The 23421-nt window shown below is 47.0% G+C and overlaps 1 protein-coding gene across 1 annotated transcript; it reads left to right on the forward strand.

Moving 5' to 3' along the window:
• Positions 1-15439: 15439 nt before the first annotated feature.
• LOC309347185 (maestro heat-like repeat family member 5) lies at positions 15440-22005 on the forward strand. The gene is made up of 19 exons (XM_081871526.1): positions 15440-15468; positions 15670-15908; positions 16054-16222; positions 17301-17442; positions 17521-17639; positions 17753-17902; positions 18316-18458; positions 18612-18726; positions 18834-18970; positions 19156-19275; positions 19407-19521; positions 19789-19923; positions 20088-20252; positions 20545-20703; positions 20812-20916; positions 21034-21139; positions 21378-21440; positions 21687-21869; positions 21959-22005. The coding sequence occupies exons 3-19, from the start codon at positions 16151-16153 to the stop codon at positions 21970-21972; spliced, it is 2043 nt and encodes a 680-aa protein (XP_081727652.1). The 5' UTR covers positions 15440-15468; positions 15670-15908; positions 16054-16150; the 3' UTR covers positions 21973-22005.
• The last annotated feature ends 1416 nt before the right edge of the window (positions 22006-23421 follow it).

Raw genomic sequence — 23421 nt, forward strand, 5'->3', positions numbered from 1 at the left:
TTATTTTTATAAAAGTCTATTAGGCAATATAAGCCTTTGGTTCGCCAGGTTTTTGTCTGGAGGTTTTGTGCTGCATGGTAGAATAATGGGTGGTACGCCAGGGGGATTAGTGGGGATGGGGTTGGGGATAGTTTGCCTATTTGTGTTTTCCATGCTTTGAGCATGGTCTGTGTGTACCTGTTAAGTGTTGTGGGAATTTTCTTTAGTTTGTTTGGGAGGAGTGGGTATGTTGTGGTGCAGGTGTTTTCAATTGTGTCCCTCTCTAGGTGTACCCATTGTTTTGTCTCATCTTCTAGTATATATGGGATTATATGGCGTATTTGGTTGGCATTGTAATATGCTTCTATGTTGGGGATTCCCCATCCTCCTTCTGAGGTGGGGAGGTGCAGGTATTTGGGGCTTATTCTTGGTTTTTTATGTGAGAAGATGAAAGAGTGTAGTTTTCTCTGCCAACTGCGAAGTTGGGTTGAGGGGATCCAGATTGGGAGGGTTTGGAATAGGTAGGTTAGTTTTGGGAGTGTGATCATTTTGATCATGGCTATTTTGTCTGAGAGAGTGAAATTCGTGTTATTCCATCTCTTTAGGTCTTTGTTAATTTGTCGCCACAGGGGCTTGTAGTTGTGGAGGTACAGTTTATTGAGGTTTCTGGTTATTTGTACCCCTAGGTATCTGAACTTGGTGTGGCAAAGTTTTATTTTGGTGACCTTCGTGAGTTCTTTTTGGGTGTGAGGAGGGGTGTTGAAGCACATAGCTTCTGACTTTGTAAAATTTACCTGTAGGCCCGACACCATTGCAAATGTGTTGAGTTCTCTGATTAGGGAGGTTGCTGTGCTTATGGGGTCTGGTGTTGTGACCATTAGGTCATCTGCAAAGAGCCCTAATTTATAGGTTCTGCCTTTTATTTCCACTCCCTTGATGTCTGTGGCTGCTCGGATGCGGATTGCTAAGGGTTCCAGAGCCAGGATAAATAAGAAGGGAGACAGTGGGCATCCTTGTTTCGTGCCTCTTTGGATAGCTATAGTATTAGAATCCATATTGTTAGTTCTGCATTTTGCTGAGGCTTGGGAGTATATTTGTTTGAGGATTTGTAGGAAGTTGGGGCCAAATTTCATGTTAGTTAGTACTGCTAATATGTATTTCCACTCCAAACAATCAAAGGCTTTGAGGATGTCTAGGGACATAATTGTCAATGGGAGTTTGGTTGCCTTGCTGTGTTCGATCAGGTTCAGTAGTTTCCTGATGGGGTCTGTTATATTGCGGCCAGGGACAAAACCAGTCTGGTCTGGGGCTATTAACTTGTGTAGGAAGATTTTTAGGCGGTTGGCCAAGATTGATGTGAATATCTTGTAGTCTTGGTTTATTAATGAGATTGGGCGGTATGATTCTACTTTGAGGCTGTCTTTTAGTGGTTTTGGGATGGAGACTATTTTGGAGTGGGTCCAGGTTTTGGGGATGGGGGCCCCTTTTATGATGTCGTTGAATAGGCGGGTCATGTAGGGCATCAAGGGTTCTTTGAATTTCCTATAGAATTCTGCTGTGAAGCCATCTGGGCCTGGGGCTTTGTGTGGTTTCAGGTTTTTGAGGACCGCATCTATTTCCTCTGGGGTGATAGGGCTGTCCATGAATTCCTGTTCCTCATCAGTTAGGGTAGGCATGGTCAGTCCTGCTAGAAATGTTCTGATTTCCTTCTCTGGTGGGTTATGGGAGGTGTATAGGTTGGAGTAGAATTCTGCAAATTCTGAGGTTATTTCTTCGGGGGAGAATGTTATGTTGCCGTCTTTTTTGGTGATGCAGTGTATTCTTGTTTTGAGTGCTTTTTTCCTACATCTATTTGCTAGTAATCTGGAGTTTTTCCCTCCATATTCGTAGAAACGTTGTTTAGAGTATAGAATGTTGATCATTGTTTTGTTAATTTCTAGGGAGTCTAGTTCTCTCCTTTTTTGTTCTATAAGTTTGAGGAGTTTTTTAGATCCTGTTTGTTTGTAGCGTGATGAGAGGGCTGTGATGTCTTGTTCTATTTTGCTAATTTTTGAGGAGGTTTGTTTTTTAAGGAATGTTTTCTCTTTTATGCAAGCTCCTCTGGTGACCGCTTTCATTGCGTCCCATAGGAGGGGGGTTGTTATATTGTTTACATCGTTTTCCTTGAAGTAGTTTTGGAGGGTTTTTGTGAGACTCTCTCTAATTTGTTTGTTTGTAGTTAGGATGGGACTGAAGGACCATGATGGGGTGGTTTGTGTTCCTTCTCCTATTTTAACGATGACTTCTACTGGGGCGTGATCTGTGATTTTAATGTTACCTATGTTTGTTGATTCCACTGAGGGGATCAGACCCTGTGTGAGTAGAATGCTGTCCAGTCTGGACACTGTATCATGGCGTCCTGATTGGAATGTATGGCTGATGTCTCCCGGGTTTTGCTCACCCCAAATGTCGTAGAGACCCCTGTTTTTTAGCATTTTTAGTAACTTGTAAGAGTTCCTAGTTGTTGGGGGTTTCCTTCGGAGGAAGGTTGCCCATGGGGTTGTGGGGTGGATATCTTTCAGGGATAAACCTTTCATATTTAGATTGAGGTCCCCTCCTAGGATTGCTTCCCCTTCAGAGAAGGAGAGGAATTTGTTTAGTGTCTTCTGGAAGAATTCTAATTGTTTCATGTTTGGGGCATATATGGAGCCGATTGTCAGTTTGATTTTGCCATCTAGTGTCCCTTTAGCGAAAATGAATCTGCCTTTTTTGTCCTTGAGGACTGTTGTGGCAGTGAAGTTCAGGTCTCTACTGAGTATTATGGCTACACCACGAGCTTTCCCTGAGCCTTGTGCGACCCACTGTTGACTGAAGCGGGGGTCGCTCAGGAGTTTGCTGCCTTTGGGTGGGTTGTGTATTTCTTGTAGGAAGGTGATGTGTGGTTTCATGGTGTTTATGTATGAGGTGATGCGTTTTCTTTTGATGGGGTTTCCCAGCCCCCTCACATTTAATGTAATTGCTTTTAGGTTAGCCATCTTGCTTATCTATTATGTGGGGCGATTCCCTGCCAACCCGTTCGGGTTGTCTTGTGTCTCTCTCTTCGTGTTGTTTAAAGAACCAATGGGGTTGCGCTGACCTAGGGTGTGGTGGGTGGGGGGCTAGTGGGAGTAGAGTGAGATTTGGGTTAAAGAGTAGGGGGTAAGTTGTAGGGAGTTTCCTATATGTAGTCATATAGGTGTTTGTTTGGGGTATTTTAGGCCATCTGGCATTTAGCCGGTTGGTCCTAGGTCTCAGCTGGTGTGGAAGGCCATGTTCAAGGACAGGCCATCCCCCCTGTTGTCTGCGATAGGGGGTGATCAGCGAGACAGAGTGAAGTGACTTTGTAACGTCGCTGTCAGGTATAAGGTTTGTAAGCAATGTTGCCAATGTTATAAGCAACATTGTTGGTGTGTTGGGGTGGGGATGTGGGTGCTGGTACGCTCTGGTGCCACCATATTGCTGGTTGGGTATCAGATTTTAGCCTGATTGTGTTATTAAGGTTGGAGTTGTTTTTCCTTAGTATGGAGTATGAGGATGTTGAAGGTGTGGGTGATGGGGAATGTGGTTGAGGTTGTCTGGACTGGTGTTGGGGTGGGGGTTTCTGTGGGGGTGCGGGGCTGGGGGGGATGTTGATGCTGTTAACTAAATCTATGTTTTGGGGGGGAGAGAGGGGGAAAGGGGGGGAGAAATCACCAGTCCTTCGGTTTGTGGTGTTTTTTTTTCCTGGTTGCTTCATTCAGCTGCGGTTGTTGTTGTTGTTGTTGTAGGGTTGTCCATCTGCGATGAATTGGTTTGGTTAATCTTGGTCTGGTTTCTTGTGTCGTATGGCCGGCGGGACGGTTCTGAGCGTTGTGCTTGCCTGTATTGGTTTGCGTTGTTCTGCCGCTTCTGTTGTTTCTTTTTGCTCTGTACCGTCGTCCAGTTGCTTGCTGTTGTTTCCTCGTGGTTGGGGCTGTCACTTGGTGGGTTTGTCGGTTGCCATTCCGGTGGGAGGTCGAGTTCAAGGTTCTTTAGTAGTTGCAGGGCCTCAGGTATGTTGGTAACCATGTGTTGTGTTGTATTGGTTGTTACAATGAGACGGAAGGGGAAGCCCCATCGGTATTTGATCCCTGCTTGTTGGAGACGCTGGGTGCATGGGCGCAGGCTTTTCCTCCGGTTTAGAGTATCCTGAGATAGGTCCTGTAGGGCCAGATTGGGGGTTTCTCCATATCGTAGGTTGGTTGAGTTTCTGAGGTTGTTCCATACCTCTTCCTTCTTTTCGTAGCGCGTGAAGCATACAATGATGTCTCTTGGGGGGGGCGCTGGGTTTTGGCATAGGTTTTAGGGCTCTGTGAGCCCTCTCCAAGTCATCTGCCTCAAGTTTCAGGCCTGGGATTGTGTTTTTCAGCCAGCGTATAATTAGGTCTGTTGGGCTTTTCTCCTCTGCTTTTTCAGGAAAGTTGCGGAAGCGGATGTTACAGCGTCTATTGCGATCTTCAAGGTCGGCTTGCTTAATTTTCATCTCTCTGTGTTCTGCTTCCATTTGGTTTACCAGTTCGTCCAGTTTCTTGTTCACACGTGCGTTCTCCTCCCGGTATTGCTCTATTATTTTTTCTTGCATTTGGTTTTTGTTCTCTAGAGCTTCTACTTTGGAGGTTAGATTGTTGATTAGTCCCTGCATGGGAGCCATTGTGGCCTTCAGTGTTTCTTCTAATCTTGCTTCCATTTCCCTCAGCTCTCGTTTCGTTATTGGGTGGTCATCATCTTGAAGGGGAGTTACCATCTTAGCATTGTTTGCCATCTCCCTGGTTGGTGTCATCTCAGTCTCCCTGATAGTTTTGGTTTGAGGTTGGCTTGGCGTCCACTTGGGGTAGGGCGTGTGGTGGTTAGGAGTTGTGCCAGTGGTGATTCCTGGGTATTGTTGGGTTGTTGAGCTGATCAGGCTTTGTTGGCTGGTGGCTTTTACAGAGCGTTTGGATTAGGCGGTCATTTGTGTCACTTCTAGCCTGTGTTTTAAGAACTTCTCTTGGGTTTTCTGTAGTTGCCTCAGCGGTGCCGCCGAGGCTGGGGGGGAGGGCAGGTAAGCAGAGGTGGGTAGACTAACGGACAGACAGTTCATATAAAGGGAGGGGGGTTAGCAGGTAGAGATGCAAGAGATTAGAGGGGTGGGGCCAGGGGGAATATGTGTTTAGGAGGGGGTTGTATATACCCAAAAGGGGTACTGGGGTCCAGTTAAGGTGGAAATTGGGGTTGGGAGTGCGCTTAGAAACAGAGACAGACAGATAGGCTATATGTAAAGGGTGGAGGGAGAAAAGGGAAGAAGAAGAAGAAGAAGAAAGAGAGAAGAAGGGGGGAGGCGGGGGGGGAGGGGAGATTGGAGTAAGAGAGAGAGAGAGACAAAAAGAGAGTTGAAAGAGAGGAGAGATAGTACAGTAATATCAGAGGTATTAGATTGCAGCAGTAGTTTTAGCTATAGTATGAGGGGGCAAATTATGATAGGGTGATATGAATGTGTGTATGTGTTTCCTTTAGGGGAAGGGGGGATGGAGAGAGGGAGGAGGGAGAGAGAATGAGAGGAGGGGGAAGGGTGGGGGAGGGAAGGAGAAGAAAAGAGAGGGGGAGAGGGGAGGAGGGAGGGAGGGTCAGCTGCTGCAATGGTATGGGGGAAAGTCTTATTTTAAAAGAGGGGGTGGGGGGGAAAGGGCTCCCCTCTCAAAAACAAACTGACGGACAGGCTAAAAAGGGGGGGTTGATTTTAAAAAATAAAAGGGATAGAAAAAAAAATTGGGGATGGAAAATGAAAGGTGGAATAAGGGGGAAAAATGAGGAGGGGTGAAGAGAGAGAGGGGAGAGCAAAAAGGGAGAGAAAAATAAAAGGGGGGAGTTGAGGGGGAGAGTATCAGTAACAATAGCAGTGATATAGAGGAAATTTTTGTTTTAAAAGAGAGTGGTGGTCGTAGCTGGGGGCGAAAGATTCCCCCCTCAAGAACAAGCCAACAAATAGACAAGAACGGGCTTTAAAAAGAGAGAGGGGAAAAAATGTGTGGTTTTTTTTAAAAAAATAAATAAAAATAAAATAGATAATAATATTTCCCCCTAATTATTGTTATTATTTTTTATTTGTAGAAAAGTAATTAAAAATGTACAGGCAAAATATAAAAATGAGAATTAAAGGTAAAAGAAAAGAAAAGGGGGGGTAGTCTTTAGATAGATAGATAGAGCTTTTTATTTAAAAATGAAAATAAAAATGAGTAAAGTATAGGTAAAGGAGGATAGGTAAAAGAGAGTGGAAAGTCTGGGGTGAAGTGGCAGTCCCAGGAAATGGCCTGTGATGGTTCAGGGCTGTTTTCTGGGTACTGCCATTTTAATTCTTAAGAGGGGAGTTTGAGGTGGAAATAAAATGAGGTTTAAATTGAGGGTGTGTGTGTGTGGAAAAGTGTGTCTTTAAATAGTGTGTAGAAAAGATAGAAATAAAAATAAAGATTCAAATAAAGGGTGGCTGCAGCAGCAGTGGCCCCTCTTTTAAAAAGAAAAATGATAAAAGTAGGTATATGGGGGGGGGAATAAAAAAGAATTTCTTTTTTAAAAAAGGGGGGAGAGGGGTAGGAAGGGGTTAAAAAAGGATTTTGTTTGTTGGTTGTTGTTTTTTATAGAAAAAAGGAGAAAAGAAGGGGGTAGTTTCTTCCTTTCTGTGATCTCCTTTGTCATGCGGCTTTGCATGGAGGGGTAGGCTCCGGTCGGCTCAGCCACGTGTTTTTTCGCAGCGTCCTTTGCCTTCCCGTGTTCACCTACCTCCCCTCTTCCTTGTCGGCAAAGCTAGGGCTCCTCTCTCTTTCTTTCTTTCTTTCTTTCTTTCTTTCTTTCTTTCTTTCTTTCTTTCTTTCTTTCTTTCTTTTTTCCCCTTCTTCCTTCCCCCTTCTCTTTTTCTCCCCTTCTTCCTTCCCCCTTCTCTTTTTCTCCCTCTCTGCGTTAGCTCCACTGTCTTCCTGGATTTGGAGCTCCTCTCGGCTGTTGGGGGGGGGGGGGTTGGGTGCCTTTCCGGCTCAATCAAGGTCGTGGGGGGGGTGTTTTGGCTCCCTTGAGAGACGCCCCGGGCACCCCCGATTCCTCTCCGTTGGCAGTGTTGGCAGCAGCAGACCTGGGAGCCCGGGAATCGGCCAGACAGAGCCTTTCACTCTGGCTGGCTTCAGGAGCTCTTTTCTGCTGCTGCAGCCGCCATGCTGCCTCCGGAAGTCCCCTCTGCACACTTCTTATGATGGAGGACCGCTGTAGCCCCCGCCAACGACACGTTCTCAAGATGGAGAGTGAGGGAACAGCTGCAGTTGCCTGCGGTTCCTGCACAATGTTTGCCATCTTGCCAAAGGTTGCAGGCAGCTTTACCTGCAGCAATTGCATGTTGATTGCCCTCTTAAAAGACAAAGTCCAGCAACTGGAGGAACGTGTAGCTACGCTCCAAAGAATTAGAGAGCTGGAGCTCTTCTTGGAAGCAACAGAGCACACCGTCTCCACCAAGGAGGAGACAGGGGACTCCCCTGAGAAGGAGGCTAGTTCACCAACACAGGAGCCAGATATATGGAGAAACGTGACTCAAAGAAGTAGGAAGCCCAGGGTTTGCTCTGATTGTTTAGAAATACACAATCGCTTTGAGCTCCTCTCCCCTAGCATGGAAGACGAAGAGCAGACTCCATTTGAGGATCTCTCCCTCATTACAGTCGATCAGGTATATGAAGACGAGCAGCAAAGTCAGTCCTCAGGGAATGTGCAGGCGACCTTGGAACGGACAGATCACGGAAGAAACCCGACCAAACCTAAGAGGAGGTGTGTAGTGGTGATAGGGGATTCCCTACTGAGGGGAACAGAAGCAGTGATCTGTGGGCCTGACATGTTTCGGGAAGTGTGCTGTCTCCCCCGTAACTGAACGACTGCAAGGAATCATAAAACCCACTGACAAATACCCCTTCCTCTTGGTTCATGTGGGAACCAATGACACTGCAAGCAATAGCCTCCAGAAGATCAAAAGAGACTATGAGGCTCTGGGCAGGAAATTGAAGCAATTAAATGCACAAATTGTCATCTCATCTGTCCTCCCAGTTGAACGACGTGGCCCAGGGAGAGAGAGAAAAATAGTGGAAGTGAACAGCTGGCTTCGCAAATGGTGTAAACAGGAACGGTTTGGATTCTTAGATCATGGACTGCAGTTTCTTGAAGATGGACTTCTGGCAAGCGATGGGCTGCACCTCACAACGGTTGGGAGGAATTTTTTTTGCCAAAAATCTCAGAAACCTCATCAGGAGGGCTTTAAACTGACTAATGTGGGGGAGGGAGACAGTGCTTCTGAAGGTAGGAGTCTATCAATTGATGAAGATGGTCATCCAAATGTCATAGACCAAATGGAGCAAACAGCATGCAGACCTAGTGGTGGGAGGAAAAAATCCTTAAATAAGAGACACGGGGGAATGATTAATGGACTTCAATGTCTGTACACTAATGCGCAAAGCATGGGTAATAAACAAGATGAGCTTGAGCTCTTGGTACAGCAAACTAAATATGACATAATAGGCATCACTGAAACCTGGTGGGATAAGTCCCACGACTGGAATGTAATAATGGAGGGATACAATCTATTTCAGAGAAACAGACCAGACAAGAAAGGAGGAGGAGTGGCGTTATATGTCAGGGATGCGTATACCTGTGAAGAGATCCAAGATTTAGAACCTCAAAGCCAAAGTGAGAGCATTTGGGTCAAAATTAAGGGAGAAAAGAATAACAGGGACCTCATTGTGGGAGTTTACTATAGATCCCCAAGCCAAACGGAGGACATAGATGATGCCTTCCTGGAACAGATGGCCAAGCATGCAAAAGGAAGGGAGATAGTAGTAATGGGGGACTTCAATTACCCGGATATTTGCTGGATGTCAAACTCAGCCAAGAGCATAAGGTCAAACAGATTCCTCACTGGCCTTGCAGACAACTTCGTTGTCCAGAAAGTGGGAGAAGCAACAAGAGGAACAGCCATTTTAGATCTGGTCCTAACCAATGTTGATGACCTGGTTAGTGGGGTAGAAGTGGAAGGATCATTAGGCGCGAGTGATCATGCTCCTCTGAAGTTTACTATACAGTGGAAAGGAGCAGCCAAGCATACTAGGACTCAATTTCTTGACTTTAAGAAAGCCGACTTCATAAAACTTAGGGAAGTGCTGGGTGAGATCCCATGGACAGTAATACTAAAAGGAAAGGGAGTTCATGATGGCTGGGAGTTTGTTAAGAGGGAGATAGTAAAAGCACAACTTCAGGCAATACCAATGAGACGGAAACATGGAAGGTGCCTAAAGAAGCCAGGGTGGCTATCTAAAGAACTTTTAACTGAGTTAAGATTAAAAAAGGATGTGTACAAAAAATGGAAAAGGGGGGGAACCACCAAAGAGGAATTCAAACAAATAGCCAGCACGTGTAGACACAAAGTCAGAAAAGCTAAAGCACAGAATGAACTCAGGCTTGCTAAAGAGGTTAAAAGCAACAAAAAAGGCTTTTATGGGTATGTTCGTAGCAAAAGGAAGAACAAAGAAACAGTGGGGTCACTCAGAGGAGAAGATGGTGTAATGCAAACAGGGGACACAGAAAGGGCTGAACTCCTCAATGCCTTCTTTGCCTCAGTCTTCTCCGATAAAGAAAACAATGCCCGACCTGAAGAATTTGGAGCAAATGATTCAGCAGAGGAAACACAGCCCAGAATAACTAAGGAGATAGTACAAGAATACTTGGCTAGTTTAGATGTATTCAAGTCTCCAGGGCCAGATGAACTGCATCCAAGAGTATTAAAAGAACTGGCAGATGTGATCTCAGAACCACTGGCAGTCATCTTTGAGAATTCCTGGAGAACAGGCGAAGTCCCGGCAGACTGGAGGAGGGCAAATGTTGTCCCTATTTTCAAAAAGGGGAAAAGAGAGGACCCAAATAATTACCGCCCAGTCAGTCTGACATCAATACCAGGGAAGATTCTGGAGCAGATCATTAAGCAAACAGTCTGTGAGCACCTAGAAAGGAATACGGTGATCACCAATAGTCAGCATGGATTTCTGAAAAATAAGTCATGTCAGACTAACCTGATCTCGTTTTTTTTTAAAATGAATATTTATTGGCATTTTCCATAACAAACACAACAAAAATAGACACAAAAAAGATAACAAAACTACAAAAACAAAAACTTAAAAAGAAAACAGTTAAAAACACAAAAAAATTCAAATGCTTATTTTCATACAACTTCTTTCATCGACCTCCTCGCACCTCCCCTTCTTGTATTCCAATTCACGTTGTTAACCCAGCAAGTCCTTGTTACTTATTTCTCAACCTTAACGTAATAATCTTATTTTTTCATACTGTAATTTTATTTTACCTCTCTCTCCATTTCCTCAATTTATCTTTGCAAATCTTATTTTAATTTTTTTTCCATTTCCTCAATTTACTTTTGCCAGCCTTATTTTCATTTCATTTCAACCACTCTAAAAATCAATTTTAACTTATCTAAACATCAATACTTATACATCTTTACTTATTCTTGAACATACTTCTTAAAGTCGACCGAATTTTCCCATCCACGGCCCTCCCAACTTCCATATAAATAACCAAACAGTCAAAACAAAATAAATTATGCTTATATACCCTTTGGATTACCAAACTCTATCCCCCCCGCCTTTCCCGGTTTTAGTCCCCAACAAGTGTTCATCAGTCTAATATACTGCTTAGCCTGGGGAATCTCACGTCCGAGGCTCTCCAGTCCCCCTCAGTTCCTTTCTGCCGGCCTCTTTGACAGTCCTTGATGTTGAACCCCTTAAGATTGACGCTTGTGGGGTACTCCAAACCTGGCTTCATCTTCCTCCCAAGTCCAAAAGCTCCCCAAACTCCAACTTCCAAATTGGTCAAGTTTGTAATCCTTAGGTCTTCAGATCCCCACCTAAGGGGATCTCTCAATTTTGCAGCTTTCAACTTAAACCAAACTTTCCACTTCAAACTTTTATTCTCCTTTATTGCCTTCATATCAGTCCCCAAATTGTAACTCTCCTTTGACATCTGCAAGGTTGCAACTTCTCCCTCCTTTTCTTCGGCATCATATGTCTCTTTCTCCACAATTTCAAGGCTCTCAAATTTCCCTAACTGTTCAGTTAGAACTTCTTGCTTCAAATCTTTATCAGCTTCCACAATGTTATTTAATGTCAAGGCCAAAGTGTTCACACTTGTAGTCAAAACATTGGTTTGGTCTTGTAACTTTCCCAAGAGAACAAGTATTCTGTTAAGTTCAGTATGAGTTTTACTTCCTTCAGCCATTCTTGTAATGTCTCTACCCCCTACCAGGGGGATTTTTAGTTCTTTAATGCCTTTCCGTTTAAATCAAGTAAACAAATTAGTTTGTATCAAGAAATTGCAACCAATGTGTCCAACAGAAGCGGCAGAAACAAAGTTCCCCTTTCCTTTCTTTTTGACAGCTAATTTGACAGCTGTCAAGTTCTTCGATACTTCCTCCACAGGCTGTCTCACGGGACACCCCCGGGTTCGGGGGGGTAAAACTTTAGCTCCCAAAGTTACTTTTATCCTCTGGTAAGATTCTTTTAACGTCAAACCATGAAGGTTAAACACTTTTAGAAAAAAGAAGAGATTTTCTCGATATTAAATAGCAAGCTCTTTGCTTTAAAATATTTACAAAGGGGGGGGGGACTTCCTTTTTGACCCTTCCCCGCTCGTGCCTAATTCAGCAAAATTTCTTTAAATTTCAAATTCCCTATTAACTCACGGGTTCTTACTTTAAGTCCGAATGTTCCAAGGAAAAAGTCAGCGCTTCTCCGACAATGGCTTGCGGCTTCGCTCTGCAGAAGGAGCAGTCTACTCACAGCACCACGCCGTACCCCATCCCCGTTCCGGAGCCTTTAAAAAGGCTCTTTCGCAGTTTGGGGGGGCGCAAATGGTGCCCGCCAAGTCACCACGCTCACAGGCATCCGCGCCTGTGATTTTTAAGGGTTCCCGCGTCGCCGCCGCGGACAAGACCCCATCCTGCGGAGCCGATTCCCTCCGGAGCTCGGAGGGAATCCGCCATTAGTCGATGGCGCCAACCCGGAAGTCTAACCTGATCTCGTTTTTTGACAGAATTACAAGCCTGGTAGATGAAGGGAACGCAGTGGATGTAGCCTACCTTGATTTCAGCAAGGCATTTGACAAGGTGCCCCATGATATTCTTGTAAAGAAGCTGGTAAAATGCGGACTTGACTATGCTACCACTCAGTGGATTTGTAATGGATTTGTAACTGGCTGACTGACCCAAAGGGTGCTCATCAATGGTTCCTCTTCATCCTGGAGAAGAGTGACTAGTGGGGTGCCACAGGGTTCTGTCTTGGGTCTGGTCTTATTCAACATCTTTATCAATGACTTGGATGATGGACTCAAGGGCATCCTGATCAAATTTGCAGATGACACCAAACTGGGAGGGGTGGCTAACACCCCAGAGGACAGGATCACACTTCAAAATGACCTTGACAGATTAGAGAACTGGGCCCAAACAAACAAGATGAATTTTAACAGGGAGAAATGTAAAGTATTGCACTTTGGCAAAAAAGAGAGAGAGAGAGAGAGAGAGAGAGAGAGAGAGAGAGAGAGAGGCACAAATACAAGATGGGTGACACCTGGCTTGAGAGCAGTACATGTGAAAAGGATCTAGGAGTCTTGGTTGACCACAAACTTGACATGAGCCAACAGTGTGACGCGGCAGCTAAAAAAGCCAATGCAATTCTGGCCTGCATCAATAGGAGTATAGCATCTAGATCAAGGGAAGTAATAGTGCCACTGTATTCTGCTCTGGTCAGACCTCACCTGGAGTACTGTGTCCAGTTCTGGGCACCACAGTTCAAGAAGGACACTGACAAACTGGAACGTGTCCAGAGGAGGGCAACCAAAATGGTCAAAGGCCTGGAAACAATGCCTTATGAGGAACGGCTAAGGGAGCTGGGCATGTTTAGCCTGCAGAAGAGGAGGTTAAGGGGTGATATGATAGCCATGTTCAAATATATAAAAGGATGTCACATAGAGGAGGGAGAAAGGTTGTTTTCTGCTGCTCCAGAGAAGCGGACACGGAGCAATGGATCCAAACTACAAGAAAGAAGATTCCACCTAAACATTAGGAAGAACTTCCTGACAGTAAGAGCTGTTCGACAGTGGAATTTCCTGCCAAGGAGTGTGGTGGAGTCTCCCTCTTTGGAGGTCTTTAAGCAGAGGCTTGACAACCATATGTCAGCTCTGATGGTGTTTCCTGCTTGGCAGGGGGTTGGACTCGATGGCCCTTGTGGTCTCTTCCAACTCTATGATTCTATGATTCTATGATTCTACTAGGTGGGTGTCAATAGCTGAAGCCCCAGGTGTCAAGCCCCCAAATCAAACTAGAGAACTTCCTTCCTAAGATAACAATTTACACATTTGGAGACTGTCGGTCTGCAGGGTTAAAGCAACAGACCTCTTTCCCATAACTCTTGTGGCTTTTTGATTACGCACCATACTCTGCTCCTTTCTTGACCAAAGTTTGAAATCCTTAACTTCATTACAAATGTGCAACAATAGACTATCCCAGGGAGTTGACTCAGAGACGGGGCTTTTCATGCCGGACTATTTTGAGTTGGGCGATGGTCTGCGCCTACAGATCTGTACACAGAATCTGGCGACCATTCAGGTCATCTTCTGCTCTTTGCCTAACAGCAAAAGGTCAAATTTTTGCTTTTGTGGGAGGTCGGTGAGCCTCACCAGTAGGGGATCCATGATCTTACTACGTGCCTCTTCATAAAAGGGACATCTAAAGAACAAGTGTTCTGGGCTTCCTATCTCTCCCAATGGACAGGTGCAAAGTCTCTGAGCATACGGGACCCTTCTAAAGGCTCCATCCAGGACCGGCGAGGGAAGAGCCACGCTTCTGGCGAGTGTAAAGGCCCTTCTTGCATCCCTAGATACAAGAAAGAAGAGATATGCTGCCGGTGCGGCTATATCTCTCTCGATTTCTCCAATTCTATAGTTGGGGCACCTTGCACAGTCCTGCTGTCTCTCGGTGTCTAATATTCTTTGCCTGACCGTAGTGTTATAAATAAAAAAATGCCCTTTTCCCTTATGGGGTATCCGAGAGCCCATATAGAGTCCTTACATAGGTTCCCTATTGGTAGGAGAAAATAACAGAGGCCAACCAGAGAATATTGAGAAGCAAAGCAGCTAGTAAGCTTGATCTTTATTGATCTGTTGCAACAGGGTGCTCCCCTCACACACAGGAAAGGAGGAGGACCCCCCAAAATGTTGTGCAAGGGCTTATAAAGACTTTTGAAATTCCCATCCTCTAGATCAAGACCACCCCCAGAAACATTATGCATACATCACGGAAGGGGTGTAACCTAAGACCACCCCTCAGATACATCCCACCTACATCACAGAAATTTAAATGTTGTTTTTCTCTTGTCCTTGTTTATCTCCTGTCTGGCAGGTTACTTGATTGGATTTCCTGGGGAGCCTGGCCATTCTTTTGTAGTGGTAAAATACTTATTTCCTGGGCCAGGTCACAGGCTCACACCTTTATTCAAACACAGATTAAGACAGGATTTGTGAAGGAAGAGACAATGGGGAGGCTTTTCCATTTTGACCATGCAGAGAAACATTTGCTCAGTTTAGGAATCAAAATGGTTCCAGGTTGGCTTTCCTGTGCTGATCTATGTACGTGTGGTTATGAACGTTGCCATATATCTAAGACCATACAATTCCTATCACAGTAGCATTTGCCTGGCCCAAGCCCAGACTTAGAAGGGCTTGAGGGGCAAAACCCAGTTTCCGGAGGGTGTTCAGGACTGCAGTCTGCGAGCCCGACTGGAATTGGTCAGAGAGGATCAAAGGGGCTATCCCTCGGGGGAGCAGATTCAATGTCAGCCATTTGTAGATTGATGTTAGGCAGATGCTAGCCTCCACTCTCATCATCCCCGTTTCCAATCTAATCCATGCATTTGAGACAAAATCTGGAAACTTGGAGGAGAGCTCTAAGAAGAGGGAATCAAACTGATTCTAAGCCAAAGGTCAGGTGGAACAACTCTGTCTTTTTGGCCCTGCGGAAAGAAATCAGATCCTGCAGGGCCCTGGTCTCATGAGGCAGAGTGTTCCACCAGGCCGGAGCCAGTGTTGAAAAGGCCCTGGCTCTGGCTGAGGCTAATCTAACTTCCTTAGGGCCTGAGACCTCTAGGGTGTTGCTATATATGGACCTTAAGGTCCTCCGTGGGGCATACCGGGAGAGGCGGTCCCATAGGAACGAGGGTCCTAGGCCATGAAGGGCTTTAAAGGTCAAAACCAGCACCTTAAATCTGACCCTGTACTCCACCGGGAGCCAGTGCAGCTTGAAAAGCACTGGGTGAATATGCTCCCATGGCAGAGACCCCGTGAGGAGCCTCGCTGCAGCATTCTGCCCCCGCTGGAGTTTCTGGGACAGCTTCAAGGGCAGCCCCACGTAGAGCGAATTACAGTAGTCAAGCCTGGAGGTGATCATCGCATGGATCACTGTGGCCAGGTTGGGTCGGAAAAGGTAAGGGACCAACTGCTTGATGCGGCGAAGGTGGAAAAATGTCGCCTTGGCTGTTGTAACCTGCGCCTCCATGGAAAGGGAGGTGTCAAGGATTACACCCAAACTCTTAACCGAAGGCTTAAATGAATAGAAGGATGAATAAGGTCTCTAAGGAAATGGAGGCCAGAGATTTTCAGTTTGTTTCCCAACCTACCTCGTCTGTGCTTTCCTGCTCAATACAAAATCATGAATGGGTCTGATCCATTCTTCACATTCTGACGTTCCTGTTTCTCTTTTCTCATGGACAGGGAATTGATTTTGATGAAGATCAAATATCGGAAATCAGCCTGGAAGATGGGGAGGATCTTCCTCCAAGGTAATCCTGTGCTAATCCCCTCCCCCATAATCAATTCCTTTTAAAAAACAACCCGGTCCATTTCTATGGTGTGGTGCTTGGGGTCTTTGAAGGACGGGAGGCAATAAACCCTTTTGACAAAAGTGCTACTCCTCTCTCCCCTCAGCATCCCAACCACAGCTTCTCCGGATGCGGCTGATCTTCCTCCTGAAAGCGTCAGCAAGGACCGGCTGAAGAACAGATTTACGGATGTCGTCGCAACGATGAAGAATGGGAAGATCCGAAGGAAGGCGCTCCAAGATCTTTCCGCCCTCCTGAAGAAGATCCAGGAATATGTGAGTTGCGTGGCGAGTTCCCGCCTCCCCCACGGAAATAAAGACACAGGACACCAGTATTTTAGGTTAATGGGCAAAATTAGGCCACAACTTTATTGATTACAGGAACTGAGCGGTATTGGCTTAGGCATTGGTCCTATCGACTAACCGGCTTCAGCCCGATTGCTAGAAGACCGGCAAGGGTTAACCACCAGGAGGGGGAGTCCTGCTGATGTACATCAACTAGGAGCTCCCCCGGGGTCACCCCTCGAGGGCGTGCCTTAGGCCCCACCTCCATAGGCTTCGGACAGGGCAATGCCCCACGGAATCCTTTACCGGACTACGCCCCCCACTCATTTGCAGAACAATACCCTTACCAATGCCTAACCACCAATGCTGAGGAAGTTGTGATGATTTGCTACGAGGTAGGCAAAAAACCAAATGGCTGGTGCCAATTTGCCAAGCGGGAAAAATTCCTACCAGGCCCCTTGACGGCGACCAACCGAAGTCCATAGCAATGTCAAAGAGCCAAACCTAAAGGGTGGGAAAACCGGAGCTGCTGGGGCACTGGGAGAAAAAGGGAAATCCTCAGGCGCGCCGGCCCTAAATAGCGCTGGCCACACCTCCCAGGCCAGCCGATTGGCTGGCAAGGGAGGTGACGCGCCCGAGGATTCCCTGCTCTTGCGGGGGGCTGCAAGCCAGCCCCCGAGTACGTAAGGGGAGGGCATGAAGCCCACAACCCCACCTCCTCTCCAGCTCAGAAGTGGCTTTACTGAAGGGAAACATTGCAACCATGCAGGGCTGTCAAGGCCTTCAGGCTGCTGCTTCTGGGCCCACCCTGCAAGGTGCCCAAGGGACAATCAGGCATCCCAGCACATACTCAATTTGGAGAACAGAGCTGGGCCATAGTGAGTAAAATGGCTGAGAAAAGAAGAAAAAAGCAAACATTAGGAAAAGAGGGGTGGGAAGTCAAAAAGAACTGGATTTTTTTCTGTAGAGGATGCTAAATGTTTTGGAATGTTTGGAAGATTTAATAAAAATGTTATAGGAAAAACGGTGATGGGTTGCTTATCAGTCCCTTCTCTGGGTTTCTTCTCAGCCATCGGTAGCGGTTCATGCATCCTCCTGTGGCCAACTGGTGGCGATTTCCTGCCTTTGTGCATTGGATCCGGACCCGGAGAGCAGGCAGCGGGCAGCAGAGGCTCTCTGCCATCTTCTGCCCATCCTGCGGCACAACGAAGGTAAGTCTAGAAGAATGTATCCCAGCATGGGGTGGGGGTGAGCAAGACCCAAACTAACCCTTTGGCTTTCCTTTGCAGAGATGCTGCCACGAACGTCATGGAACCGAACACTTATCACCAGAGCTGAGAAGGTCCTCAGATCCACCGGAGGACCGGTTCCTGAACTGTTCGTGAATAATTGTTACTCTCTTGCCAGGGTAAGTCGCTGTCTCTCAAGCCACGTGTTCTAGGTTCCGCAGAGGCAGCACCTGGGCTTTCTGCTCCCCAGCCCTGCCCTGTGGGCATCTCTGACCTCCCTCTCTTGCTTCAGGTCTTTGGCGCTTTTCTCCCCGCGGAGCAGCTCTTGGAGGCCATGTGCTTCCTGGCCAGAGACCTGGTTGTCGAGAGCAGCTTCAACCCACTGGATATCTCCCACTTACTGCAAGAATTCATCAAGCAGTTTGGCGGCACAAAAGTGGAGGTAAGGCATCTGCAAAGGTAGGAGAGAAGAAGATTCTCTGCTTTGGTGTAGGGGAGGCCACCTCATGCCATTGGGTGGCCAGGACACATGTTAGTTGAGAGGGGCCTGGCAATGTCAGGACAAGAACCGCAGCCAAGGGTCCTGAGAAACATGGATTCAGGGATGGGGAATCCTCCTCCTTCTGGGAGTAGACTGGCAAGCTTCTTCTCTTGGCCCACAATGGATAGGGGAACTGGCGCCCTGGAGCTGCCTGGGTTCAATACTTCCAAGGACCCTGAGTGGTACCTTGGAAGGAAGATGGCTGTGGTGGCACAGGTCAAGGGTCCCTCTTTCAATGAGCGATGGAGGGATCCACCTGCAGACAGCCCCACTTCCTTGTACTCTCCAAGCAACTCTCTCCTTTTCTCTGACAGGTGAAGGTGCTGCTGGAGGCCTTCTATAAGATCAGCCAGGGGCCTACAGTGCAAGGCAGAAGCATGGCCGTCTTCGCTTTGTCCATCTTGTCGCACCACCACCTGGCGACAGTGGTTGAATATCTCCTCCAGTTTCCTTTCGGGTATGGAGCCTTCCAGGTTCTACTGGGCTAAGGGGGAGGTTGGAAAGCTGCAGGGCTTGCTCAGAAAGCCCTTGCTGCCATTTCCTCTCTCTGGAGCATGGCAGCAAGCAGAAGACTTGAAGCTGACCATTGCTCTTGTTTTTGCATTCACAGAGACTGCGAGAGAGTGTGGAAGGAGGTGTTAGCATCGGCCAACCCAGAACAACTGATCCATCTTACGGCCAAGCAGCTTTACGAAAGCCCCTTGGCGGAATCTGCCACCCAAGTGGTAAGGACCACCTGCTTTCTGGCTTCCTTCCTCCCAGGGTAATATCTAGGGATTCCTGTATTCTGCAGGAAAGCAGATAAAGTGACTTGCACCCCTCTCTCTTCCAGCAACATCTCACCAGCCTGTTGCACGCCATCCTCAGGATGGAGGACTACAAGGCAGCTGTGCGCCAGAACTTCCCACAGCTGCTCATCGCTCTCCTGGGGATGGTTGTCAACTTCCATTACGACCTGGAATTCCTCGGGTGAGTAGTGTGTTGCAAAGGGACCAATGGAGTCCTTTCCCCTTCAGCCTCGGGGGGTTTCCTGTCCAGCTTGGTTTTGCAAGGGAGGCTCTCCTTCAGGCGGCTGCTAGGGAGGAGGGATGGGGAAGGAATTTGAGTGTGTGGCAATGACCCTCCTGGTAAAACTGGCCTTGCTTTTGTTGCAGAGGGGCTAAGGAAGTTCTGCACCTCCTTCTTGGCACCACTGGAGAGCAAGTGGAGGCGGCCATCGTTGACCAACTTTTCTGCCGGGAGACTTTCAGCCAGGGGTTGTCTGCCATGGTGAGGTAAGAGGAAGAACGCGGTGACCTTCCCCAGTGGTCTGGCAAACGGAGCTGAAGGCACGGGATCGGACTGTGCCCGTTTGCTTCCTGCGGTGTCTTTGCCTTCCTTACCAAGATCTGTTTCTCCATTTCAGAGCTGTCGGAAAGCGACGCTGGTGGATCCCTCCCATGGTGGAAAGCATCATCGCTGCTCTCGAGGACGAGGATTTTGCCGGAATGCCACAAGTCGCGGCAGCTATCTACATCGAGGTGAGGGGGACGGACGCGGGAGGAAATGGGTGCAGCAAGGAGGCCCTGGCTTGGTTTCTGCCGAGTGTTGGGCTACTTTGAGCCTAAGGACTGTTTCCTGTTTTAGTGCTCCTCAGAGTAGACCCATTGGATTTGATGTACATGACAAACTTTGGTACATTCACTTCAGTGGGTTTGCTCTGTGCAGAATTGCAAATGGTGGGTAAAAGGAGAACCTGCCTCAGCCTCTCATCCCTGAAGAGTTTCTTTCTCTTTGGGCCTCTTTAGCTGCTCAGCTGCCGTCTGGAGGTCTATCCCTGTGAAGATACACTGGAGCAGCTCCTCAACTGGCTGGAACACGACCACCTGCAAGTCCGGAAGCTCAGCGTCAGAGGGATATCCCTGCTTCTGGACTCTGACATGGCAAGTGATGCTCAGAGGGAGGGAGGGAGGGAGGGAGGGAGGGGGGGTACGGATCTCGATTCTAATCATGGTCCAGCACTCTTTTGCTGGCACAATACTGAAGGGCCTGTGCTAAAAGGCGTGAGGCCTTTCAGACCTTTGAAAAGATTCTCTCTTTTGTGTAGGACCCTTCGCTTCTGCGGCTGTTGCTGCTGGATTCCCTCCCTTCTGCAGAAGCCGATGTCCTCCCAGAGTTGATAGAGCTAGTAGACCAAGCCTACCATTCCAGGGAGCTGGGAGAGGAAGACCTGAAGATGCTGGCGGCAACTTACTGCGGTCTGGCTGCCCATGTGAGTGTTAGGGAAAACATGACATCACACCCGGTGGAGGAGGAATGCTTTGGAAGAGGAAGGGTGGGGTTTAGACTGGCATGCAGCGGAGATGTTCTGGCTTCAGGAGGGTGTTCCTCTGGAGCACCTTCTCTTGGAAGCCTGCCTGGAAAACGCAGGGGGAGAGCCACCCCTGCCCCCAGTCTCCCCCAGGAGGAGGATAGGGGGCTGAGCAGCCTCAAAACACCCAGTGGGCAGGAGAAAGGAAGGTGATCTGCTGAGAAACATAACCTCTGATATTTTCTGCCTACAGGAGGAAGCCTCCGTCCGGGCATCAGCCATCGAACATCTGGGGCTGCTTCGGGGCTGGGTGAGAGACCAAAGGCTTCCCATAACAACAACAGAAGAGGAAGCCATTCACGAACTGGTTGTGGTCCTCATTCACCTCGAAGACGAGGACGTGGTGGCCAAGGTGAGGGCCAAAGAGGTGGACTTACACAGTAGGAGGGAGGGATTGTTCTCAGGAGCTTACAAGACTATGTACCGCAATTTGTAACCCTCTTCTCTTCTTGTGTTGCAGGCCGCAAGGAGGGCTCTTTGCCATCTAGCCCCACAAGTGAAGTGGTGGGCTCGTTCCAACAAATTTAGCCTCCACTTTGCTCTCCACCAGGCTGCCAAGCATCTGGTAAGTTCCCTCTGCTTTGTTGGCAGCTTTGCCCAGGCATGTCTCTGGGACTGCAAGGCTCTTCTGCCACACTCTCAAGCCTCTCTGATGCCAATTCTCCTTTGTCTTTGCCCACAGAGCAAGACCTTCAGCAAGGACATCCTTCGGAGTGCTGCCTTGACATGTACGAAGCCGTCCGCCAACAGGCTGCCATCAGTCTCCAGGGTGGCAGCTCTGCTTCTGGGTAAGTCAAGCAATGTTCTTCCCTGGTAGGGATGGACAGAAACATCTTGGTAACGATGGCTGGGAGGATGGACATGTCCCCAGGCCACCTGCTAGGTAGGCCTCCATCTGCGCCCAGATCTTGCTCTGAGTGAGCGTGGAGACCTCTAGAGCATACCTGTCCTCCTGCCGAGCTACCTCTGTCTCCACTTGCTTTGCACCGAGATGACGTCCCTTTTCTTGCCTCTTTCTCTCTCTAGGTCATCTGGCTTTCCGGGATGCCAGTTTCATCCACCATCACGACATGGCATCCTATGGAACATGTGAGTGAGACGTACGGAGGGCAGGGAGGGATGCTTCTGCTGAGAAAGGTCTTCAGGGGAAGGCAAATTCTCAGATGTATGTTCAGACAGAGGTTCCACAAGATGAACATGCAAAGAGAATTGGCATGTGACTTCACTGCTCTCTCTCACACCCAAACACACCTGACGGCTGTTTTCATATTGTTGATGGATGGCTCTTTTCCTGTGTATCTCCGCCTTGCTCAACCTTTCTCCCTTGCCCCTCAGGGCTGGAAGAGATGCAGCAGCACGAGGAAGAAGGGCTCAGGCAGACAGGGAGGAGCTGCCTGAACATCATGCAGCGGGCCTATAAACATCGGAAGAAAGGCAGGGTCCAGCGCTTTTTGAGGAGGCTGCTCCACTGCGTTCACAGGGAGCCTTACCCGCAGGACTTCCTGAGCTGCATGCCAGGTGAGTGAGGCATCTGGTGGGCTATTGGGACACCTGGTGGAATGTCTGGAGGGGACGTTTCTCAAGGAGCCTCTTTCTCCTCCTGACAGAACATCCGGAGTAGCGCCAGGCCAAGGCAACGTGACATCAGAGTTGTGCTGCAGTGATACGATCTTCTGCTCTCCGCGGGATCCAGTCTGGACCAGCGCCAGGAACATCAGCGCCATCAGGATGGCCCAAGAGGAGTGGTGCTGCCCTCACGACCTTCCGTACACAGCGGTAGGAAACCTTTTTGTTGTTGTTGTGTTTCTGGTTGATGTTGTTTTGGATTGTTGATTTTTTTGATTTTGAATCTCAGGGTGGTTCACAACACCAAGTATACGAAGCACAAAATACATAATAAGAATTATCACTGCACAAAATTCATAATAAAAATATCAGAACATAATATAAATTAAAATAATAAAAACATACTAAAAAGAGCCACAAGACTAATGTATGCACACTAATAAACAATACAAGAGTCCTGAAACAACACTCCAGCCCACCAATACAAAATCTAAATCAACATAACACATTTAACAATCATTTAAAACAACCCCACCTTCTTGAAGAAGGCTGATATATTAGATTTAGAATAATAATAATAATAATAATAATAATAAATTTTATTTATATCCCGCCCTCCCCAGCCGAAGCCGGGCTCAGGGCGGCTAACAACAATCAACAATCAAACAATCAGATATTCACACATTCTAAAAATATTACATTATAAAAATCAATTAAAATCAAATTAATGAAGGTTGGAATACGAGGTTTACATGGCACGCCTACCTATCATACAACAAAGTGGCAGTGCATAAGGACTTTTAAAATCATATAGTCAGAATTTCATTATACAAGGTCTGGGATAAGTACCACAGACTATTAGAGCCCCAAATACCCTGGTGGGTATCCCCAGTGGAGATGATAACGGTAAAAAAGACAAACATGGACACAAATTGGGCAACTTACCAACAATTAATAAAGGTAGAACTGGGCCAATTAAAAATCGTATGAAGAAATTAAACAGTATTGTAACGGCTGGATTCAGTATCACCAAATAGTGCATATATTTAATCAGGATAAGAAAATTGGTTTTAGAGAAAAGAAGTCATTATTACAAAATGACTTGTATTATTAGTGCAAACTAATAAAAAGACCCTATCTAGGATGTATGATCTACTTCTGGAATGGGAACTCAAGGATGAGATGCTAAAGGACGTTATGATAAAGTGGGCACAGGATTTTGGCCACAACATAATGTTAGCTGTGGAAATTTGACATCAAGTTCACAGCATGCTATACAATAAGGGAGAATCTAATGAAAATGATCTACCGATGATACCTAACCCCTGCCCCAAGGAATCGGCAAAAAACTATAAGCAAAAAAACAATGTGTGCTGGAGATGTAACACCGAGATAGGAACAATGTACTATATATGGTGGGCTGTAAGGAGATAAAAAGCTTTTGGAACAAAGTTCATGAAGAAATCATTAAGATTTTTTAAAAAACCATTCAATAAGAAACCAG

Source organism: Podarcis erhardii (assembly GCF_964252035.2).
Source record: "Podarcis erhardii genome assembly, chromosome: 7".
Classification (NCBI taxonomy): Eukaryota; Metazoa; Chordata; class Lepidosauria; order Squamata; family Lacertidae; genus Podarcis; species Podarcis erhardii.

Bases quoted from the DNA above. Each gene is read 5' to 3' on its own strand.
- LOC309347185 (XM_081871526.1), top strand. From the start codon at position 16,151: ATGAAGAATGGGAAGATCCGAAGGAAGGCGCTCCAAGATCTTTCCGCC. The intron at 16,223-17,300 runs GTGAGTTGCGTG...GTTTCTTCTCAG, and splicing joins TGAAGAAGATCCAGGAATAT to CCATCGGTAGCGGTTCATGC. The intron at 20,917-21,033 runs GTAAGTTCCCTC...CTTTGCCCACAG, and splicing joins ACCAGGCTGCCAAGCATCTG to AGCAAGACCTTCAGCAAGGA.